The sequence below is a fragment of the Scomber japonicus genome, chromosome 17, assembly GCF_027409825.1.
Source record: "Scomber japonicus isolate fScoJap1 chromosome 17, fScoJap1.pri, whole genome shotgun sequence".
Classification (NCBI taxonomy): Eukaryota; Metazoa; Chordata; class Actinopteri; order Scombriformes; family Scombridae; genus Scomber; species Scomber japonicus.
This window is the reverse complement of record NC_070594.1, coordinates 1,175,426-1,183,810: the sequence shown is the minus strand read 5'-3', so window position 1 is coordinate 1,183,810 and position 8,385 is coordinate 1,175,426. Positions and strand designations below refer to the sequence as shown.

Here is an 8,385-nt window from a genome sequence, read left to right as displayed (position 1 = left end):
CTTCCTCCCGCTCCTCCCCCTCCTCCTCCTCCTCCTCTGAGCGGATCACATCCTCCTCCTCTTCCTCCTCCTCCTCCTCCTCTTCCTCCTCCTCTTCCCCCTCCTCCTCCCCCTCCTCCTCCGTCTCCTCTGAGCGGATCACATCCTCCTCCACTCCCAGTTAACAAACAGACTCTCTTCTTCTTCTTCTCCAGTCGAGTTGATCTGAACGTCACCTGGAGGAGAGACAGCCGCTCACACAGGTGAGATGTTTTCACTACTGATTATTATTAAATAATAATCAATAATTAATAATCAATCAGAAATTATAGAAGCTACAAAAATATATCATGTGTTTATTTTCAGTGTTGATATGCAGATTATAAAACATTGAACATTAAAAACATTTATTATAATTTAAAAGAAACAAATCCAGCTAATGATAATAATGATAATAATAATAACAAATGTTTATAAATTAGAATAAATAAAAGAGTTAACCTCCAGAAAGCGTTTGTTTGGTTGTCACGGAAACGGAGACTGTGATCATTTGATAACTGAAATGAAAAGCTAAGAAGTTGCTGTGATGTGTGTGAAGATGAGTGGCGGCTGGTAGAAAGCTCAGGAAGTGAACGACAGAGACGATTAGTGCTGATGTTAAATTAGAGTCACGCTGAGTTTAATGACTGTCAGCGTGTCCCACTTTGGGCTGCTCTGATTGGCTCATTATATAACATGTGCATTATATAATTAACATATCAGACTAACGAGCTGCAGCGGAGACACGCATCTAAAATGTTCCTTCAGTTAGTAAATATTCATTTTTACACTTAAAATAACATAATTAAAGTCAACAGTCCAACATTCAGTGTGAAAACCTGAAGATAATAACAGTAATCTATAATATCATTTCCCTTGCTGAGCATTCTGCTTCCTGTTGTCTCCTTCAGGTCTCACCGTCGCCGCCTCGTTGCCACGGCGATGTTCCGCCGCAGGAAGAAGAAGCACCGGCTGGAGATCTCTGCTCCGCTGGACTTCCAGCACCGCGTCCACACGTCCTTCGACGCCGCCACGGGACAATATGTGGGTCTGCCGCCGCAGTGGCAGAGCGTCATCGAAACGCTGAGGAGGCCACGCCCCCTAGTGGACCCGTCCAGGATCACCGAGGTCCAGCTCGGACCCAAGAAGGTCCTGACCCCCCCAACCCCCTCCCTCTCTGTTACTGTCTGCTAGAACCACTGAGACCACATCTAAGACATCATGGTGACATCAGGGTGACGTTATGGTGATGTCACAGTGATGTCACCATGATGTCACGCTGATGTCACCGTGATGTCACCTCGTCCACAGAGCCTCAGTCCTTCTGCTCGTTAAAACAGAAAAACTCTCTTTGATTTAAACTTCAGAACATTTCATTAAAATCATGTTTCTACGTCCAGTTTTCTCTTTTCTTTATGAGTCATGTTTTATGTTTTAACTGAGCTGACATGTGACCATGTGACCATGTGACCATGTGACTTCCTGTGACTTCCTGTGACTTCCTGTGCAGGCGATCGTGCGCGGCAGCTTCATCGGTCACGGTGATTACATCGCTCATGTGATCGCTGAGATGAGCCGTCTGTCCGTCAGCGGCTCCAACTCTCTGCGCCGCAGCAGCCCGTCGGCACGGAAACGGGCGCAGTCGCTGGGCCGACTAGGAGAGCTGGCGGAGGACGAGTCGTACCAGTACAAGCAGCTCGGTCGCTACGGTGACGGGAAGACGGAGGAGAGCTCCACCTACTGGCAGGACCGGATACGACAGGTGCGCGCAGACGGGAGCAGCCCCAACCTGAACGGAGCTCTGCCACGAGCCAAGTCCACCTGTGAGGTGGGGGCTCTGCCTTCGACCACGCCCCCCCCGCCCCAGAGGACAGGAGGACAGTACGCCCGCAGCGAGGGGGCGGGGCTTAGAGACGGGCGTGGGCACACGGGCGGGGTGAGCAGACAGAGGCCGACTTCCTGTCACTACAACCTGCAGACTGTGGAGAGCAGCAGACCTCCTCAGCTCAGACCGAAAACAGCTGCTCACCTGCTGCCAGACCTGCTGTCCTCGTCCACGCAGACTCCCAGGAGGCCGCACTCCTCCTACGACCTCAAGGTGAGACTTAAAGGAACAGTTACACCTTTACTCTTTAACATTTAACTCTCAGCTCGGTGTTAATAATCTTGTGATGTTTCTACGCAGACGACTCGATACTTTATTGATCTGATCGAGTTTCAACATTTCAGGATGTGATATTCAACATGTGGACTCTTTCATGTTTATTGTACTTTAAATATCTAAATTAATCTTTCTGAATAAGAGTTTAAATGGATTAATTAACTACTGAGATTAGATAAACTAGTCTTTACTGTCATTGGCATTGCTGCTACTGACGAAGCATTACAGATAAAAACAAATATAACAGAACATATGCAGATAATAAATAATAAGTAGAAGATGAGTAAGGCAGCACATATATGACACAGAGCTCGTGTGTGTGTGTGTTGAGTGTCCAGCTGTTTTTTAGTCTTTTATTTTTTTCGTATTAAATAAATAAAAATTAATCAGATTCATTTTTAAAATCCACTAAACTGAGATGTTGATGTTTTCAGAGCAGCTAACAGATCGAGTGAGTGATTCTCTGATAAAAACCAAAAACATGATAAACTACAGATATTATTGTGTCTCCTCCTGCAGGTGAGCTGCCCCCCCTCCCTGCTGCCCCCCCCAAACAGCACCAGCACCCCCCTCACAGGTAGAGGCTTACCTCAGCGCTCGCTCCGCCCCTCCTCCAGCTTCAACATCGGACTTTCTCCCAAACCCCCGGCGACCCCGCCCCGCCCCTCCCCCACCGGCTCCCCCAGACAGACACCCCCCTCGCCCCAGCCCCCCACACACAAGCCCCCCGACGGCCCCCAGAAGATCAGCCACCAGCAGTTCAAGGCGGCGCTGCAGATGGTGGTGGACCCGGGAGACCCGAGGGCCACGCTGGAGAACTTTGTGAAGATCGGCGAGGGCTCGACGGGCGTAGTGTGCATCGCCCGAGAGAAGCTGAGCGGGAGGCAGGTGGCGGTGAAGATGATGGACGTGAAGAAGCAACAACGACGAGAGCTGCTCTTCAACGAGGTGAAGACTCATGTTTCTCTCTGTCTAACTTTAGATAGAATAGAATAGAGTAGAGTAGTAGATGATAGAGAAGGTCAATCAATGTTTATTTGTATAGCGTCAAAATCTCAACAGAGTCATGTGAAGGCTCTTTCCACATAGAGCAGGTCTAAACCGAACTCTTCAGGTTTTAACTTTAAAGAGACCCAACATTCCCACATGAGCAGCACTTGGTGACAGTGGAGAGAAAAAACTCCCTTTAACAGGAAGAACCCTCAGAACCAGACTCAGAGTGGGAGAACATCTTTTAACAGGAAGAACCCTCAGAACCAGACTCAGAGTGGGAGAACATCTTTTAACAGGAAGAACCCTCAGAACCAGACTCAGAGTGGGAGAACATCTTTTAACAGGAAGAACCCTCAGAACCAGACTCAGAGTGGGAGAACATCTTTTAACAGGAAGAACCCTCAGAACCAGACTCAGAGTGGGAGAACATCTGCCTGGACCGGTTGGAGTAGAGAGAAGAGAGAGAGGAAGGAGAGGAGAGAGAGGAAGGAGAGGAGAGAGAGGAAGGAGAGGAGAGAGAGGAGAGAGAGGAAGGAGAGGAGAGAGAGGAGAGAGAGGAAGGAGAGGAAGGAGAGGAGAGAGAGGAAGGAGAGGAGAGAGAGGAAGGAGAGGAGAGAGGAAGAGGAAGAGGAGGAGAGAGAGAGAGAAGAAGAGGAGGAGAGAGAGAGAAGAAGAGGAGGAGAGAGAGGAAGGAGAGGAAGGAGAGAGAGAGGAGGAGAGAGAGGAAGGAGAGAGAGAGAGAGAGAGGGAGGAGGAGAGAGGAGCCCAGTGCATCATGGGAGTCCTCCGGCAGTCTAAGCCTATAGCAGCATAAACTAGGAGCTGGAACCGGCCCCAACTAGAAGCTTTATCACAAAGGAACGTTTGAAGCCTACTCTTAAACGTAGAGAGGGTTCTGCCCCCCGGAACCAATCTGGGAGATGGTTCCACAGGAGAGGAACCTGATAGCTGAAGGCTCTACCTCCTGTTCTACTTTTAGAGATACTAGGAACCACAAGTAGGCCTGCATGCTGGGAGCACAGTGTTTTAGTAGGTTCATAAGGCTCTATGAGCTGGGAGCACAGTGTTCTAGTAGGTTCATAAGGTTCTATGAGCTGGGAGCACAGTTTTCTAGTATAGGTTCATAAGGTTCTATGAGCTGGGAGCGCAGTGTTCTAGTGGGTTCATAAGGTTCTATGAGCTGGGAGCACAGTGTTCTAGTAGGTTCATAAGGTTCTATGAGCTGGGAGCGCAGTGTTCTAGTAGGTTCATAAGGTTCTATGAGCTGGGAGCGCAGTTTTCTAGTATAGGTTCATAAGGTTCTATGAGCTGGGAGCGCAGCGTTCTAGTAGGTTCATAAGGTTCTATGAGCTGGGAGCACAGTGTTCTAGTAGGTTCATAAGGTTCTATGAGCTGGGAGCGCAGTGTTCTAGTAGATTCATAAGGTTCTATGAGTTCTTTCAGATATGATGGAATCTGATCATTAAGAGCTTTGAAAGTGAGGAGAAGGATTTTAAATTCTAATAACAGGAAGTTGCAGCTCATCCAGGCCTTTATGTCCTTAATGTTGTTTGTGAGATCTGATTGGTGGATGACCTGTCAGCTGTGTGTGATGTCACCGGTGATGTCAGGTGGTGATCATGAGGGACTACCGGCACCAGAACGTGGTCCAGATGTTCCGCAGCGCTCTGGTGGAGGACGAGCTCTGGGTCATCATGGAGTACCTGCAGGGCGGCGCTCTAACCAACATCGTTAGTGAGACCAGGTGAGCAGGAAGTTACACACACACACACACACACACACACACACACTCACACACACACACAAAGACAGTATTAAATATGTATGTGTGTGTGTGTGTGTGCGTGTGTGTCTATGTGCGTGTGTGTGTGTGCGTGTGTGTCTATGTGCGTGTGTGTGCGTGTGTGTGTGTGTGTGTGTGTGTGTGTATGTATGTGTCTATGTGTGTATATGTGTGTGTGTGTGTGTGTGTCTCAGGCTGAATGAACAGCAGATAGCGACGGTGTGTGAAGGCGTCCTGCAGGCGTTATCGTATCTTCACTCTCAGGGCGTTATCCACCGAGACGTCAAGAGCGACTCCATCCTGCTGACCCTGGACGGGAGGGTAACACACACACACACACACACACACACACACACACACACACACACACACATTTTAATCAAATACTGCCAGACGAGGGCTCCTCAGCAGAAACACGTAGAAGTGTTTAACATGTTCTGCCCTTAAAGTTGAAGTATGTAACTCTGACACCTAGCGTTTAGAAATGGTACTGCGGCCCACGTTCAAAACACTGGAGAGAGCTGTTACTCCTCGCCCCCTCCCTCCTTTCTTTCCTTCCTTCCTCCTTTCCTTCCTCGCCCCCTCCCTGCCAGAGTCTACTTCACGTGGGTTGCCAGTTGTTGGACGTGATCCTGCATATCCTCCTCCGTATCAGCGGGTGCAGCTGAGTGCTGTCTCCATGTTTCAAAGGCATCTCCTATACATACCCTGGTTTTGTTTCTCAAATTGTCACGACGTATTATAACGTCACAACATAATGAGGTTTTTTTGGTTTTGTAACATCAGACATTATCTGAAATGCTCCTAGCTGCAGCTCAGTGGCAACTGGCAACCTGGATTCTGAAACACTACTGACTTGGTGATTGGTAGCTAGGTGGTGGGTGGAGCATCAGTACTGACTTGGTGATTGGTAGCTAGGTGGTGGGTGGAGCATCAGTACTGACTTGGTGATTGGTAGCTAGGTGGTGGATGGAGCATCAGTACTGACTTGGTGATTGGTAGCTAGGTGGTGGGTGGAGCATCGGTACTGACTTGGTGATTGGTAGCTAGGTGGTGGGTGGAGCGTCAGTACTGACTTGGTGATTGGTAGCTAGGTGGTGGGTGGAGCATCAACACTGACTTGGTGATTGGTAACTAGGTGGTGGGTGGAGCTTTTCAAATGTGAATATTCTGGCTGGACTACGACTGTCAGTGATATCAGTGTTTGAAATTAACATTATTCCTTAATGTCTGGTGATATTTAGGGCCATTTTATGATTGTTTGGAATATATTTGTTACATACAGCTACTTTAAAATAAAGCCCTTAGCCAAAGAGCACCATCTTTATAATGAAATATAGGTAAAGGTAACACTCCCAACTAATCTATTAATCAGTGATGGGAATATTTGGTCCGCTGTAACTCTTCTTCTCTCCTGCTGCAGATCAAACTGTCAGACTTTGGTTTCTGCGCTCAGATCAGTAAAGACGTCCCGAAGAGGAAGTCTCTGGTGGGAACGCCGTACTGGATGGCTCCTGAAGTCATCTCCAAAACGGCGTACGGCACCGAGGTAACACACACACACACACACACACACACACACACACACACGGGCTGTGTTTTGGCGCTTTGTGAGTGTGAGTAGTCAGCTCTTGATGCATACTCTGCATTTCTGGAGAATCTAGTAAACCATCCAGGAACTTCTCACATACTCTAAATCACTACGCAGTTAAACACACTACATACTTCACATGACGTCAGAGTTAGTAGAGTAGTAGGAAAGTATGAGGTTTCTAACACACACACACACAGCTCCACTTCCTGCTGGCTGCTCAGCGAGCTCTGACTGCTTCCTGTCGCCTGCAGGTGGACGTCTGGTCTCTGGGCATCATGGTGGTGGAGATGGTTGACGGGGAGCCGCCGTATTTCAGCGACACGCCGATCACCGCCATGAAGAAGCTGAGAGACGATCCGGCGCCGAGTGTGAAGAACCAGAGGGTTTGTGTTTGACGTAGAGTTCACAGCTAAATATGAATATAAAGAGATATATATGTAGTTATAAGGGTCAGTAATACAGAAGGGTTGGCAAGAAATATATGAACAGTGTTTCTACTGACTCCGCAGCAAGACATCATGGAGGTTACGCCCAGTTCAATATAATCAATATATTAAAAAAAGATCAATAAGAGAGATTTGAAATGACATTAGCTCCATTTTTTACCAAAAGTAAGACTGAATGCTCCTGAAAATGTCAAATGGTGTAACCACAAAAGAATGATAAATATTAAATAATGTTAATATTTAGAACAATAGTATTCCATTATCTTTATTTAATATAAAAGTTATAATGTAAGATCATGCCAAACTAGTTGATATGGTGTTAGGTAGGAAGGTAGGAAGGAAGGAAGGAAGGAAGGAAGGAAGGAAGGAAGGAAGGAAGGAAGGAAGGAAGGAAGGAAGGAAGGAAGGAAGGAAGGAAGGAAGGTGTTTTATTGACTATTTACTGTTTTTAAGCAAGTTGAATTATTTGGTACAAAGTTTTTATGGTTACACCACTTAGACATTTTTGCCATAATCCTCTAATATATTCTCTCTAAATGGATTAAAAGCAGAAATTTGATGCTGGGTCCACAAAAAAAGAATGTGTGAAGTTATTCATACGTTTATTTTCACAGTTTAACTCTTTAAATTTAAACTAAACCACATGGACACTAACAAACATCACTGAGCCGTGTGCAGATGTATAGTTCATGATGTCACGCTCAGCTGTTGATGATGTCATCCTCTCTGGTGTCAGGTGTCTCCGGTCCTGAAGGACTTCCTGGGCTGCATGCTGACTCGTGACACCCAGCAGCGCTGCAGCGCCGCAGACCTGCTGCAGCACCCGTTCCTGCTGCAGGCCGACTCGCCGCGCTGCCTCGTACCGCTGGTGGAGCAACACCGCAAACGCATGTCGCTCTGCTGAACACCTGGACACCTGAATACACCATGAACACCTGAACACACCTGAACACCTGGACATACCTGGACACCTGAACACACCTGAACACACCATGAACACCTGGACATACCTGAACACCTGAACACACCTGGACACACCATGAACACCTGGACATACCTGAACACCTGAACACACCTGGACACACCATGAACACACCTGAACACACCTGAACACACCATGAACACACCATGAACACACCTGACCTCACCCGACCTCACCTGAACACACCCGAACACCTGAACACACCTGAACACACCTGACCTCACCTGACCTCACCTGAACACACCATGAACACCTGGACATACCTGAACACACCTGAACACCTGGACACATCTGGACACACCTGGACACACCATGAACACCTGGACACCTGAACACACCTGAACACTTGAACATACCTGACCTCACCCGACCTCACCTGAACATACCTGAACACACCAGAACACCTGA

At 47.6% G+C, this 8,385-nt stretch overlaps 1 protein-coding gene across 1 annotated transcript; it reads left to right on the top strand.

Moving 5' to 3' along the window:
• The first annotated feature begins 945 nt into the window (after nt 1-945).
• On the top strand, nt 946-7,899 carry LOC128377367 (serine/threonine-protein kinase PAK 6-like). Its single transcript, XM_053337313.1, has 8 exons — nt 946-1,167; nt 1,529-2,116; nt 2,699-3,127; nt 4,783-4,916; nt 5,150-5,276; nt 6,379-6,504; nt 6,801-6,932; nt 7,732-7,899. The coding sequence occupies exons 1-8, from the start codon at nt 961-963 to the stop codon at nt 7,897-7,899; spliced, it is 1,911 nt and encodes a 636-aa protein (XP_053193288.1). The 5' UTR covers nt 946-960.
• Nucleotides 7,900-8,385: the final 486 nt, after the last annotated feature.

What these genes read in the sequence shown, in the direction of transcription:
- LOC128377367 (XM_053337313.1), top strand. Translation starts at nt 961, where the DNA reads ATGTTCCGCCGCAGGAAGAAGAAGCACCGGCTGGAGATCTCTGCTCCG. An exon ending in TCCAGCTCGGACCCAAGAAG is followed by an intron (nt 1,168 to 1,528) that starts GTCCTGACCCCC and finishes CTTCCTGTGCAG; the next exon opens with GCGATCGTGCGCGGCAGCTT. An exon ending in GAGAGCTGCTCTTCAACGAG is followed by an intron (nt 3,128 to 4,782) that starts GTGAAGACTCAT and finishes CGGTGATGTCAG; the next exon opens with GTGGTGATCATGAGGGACTA.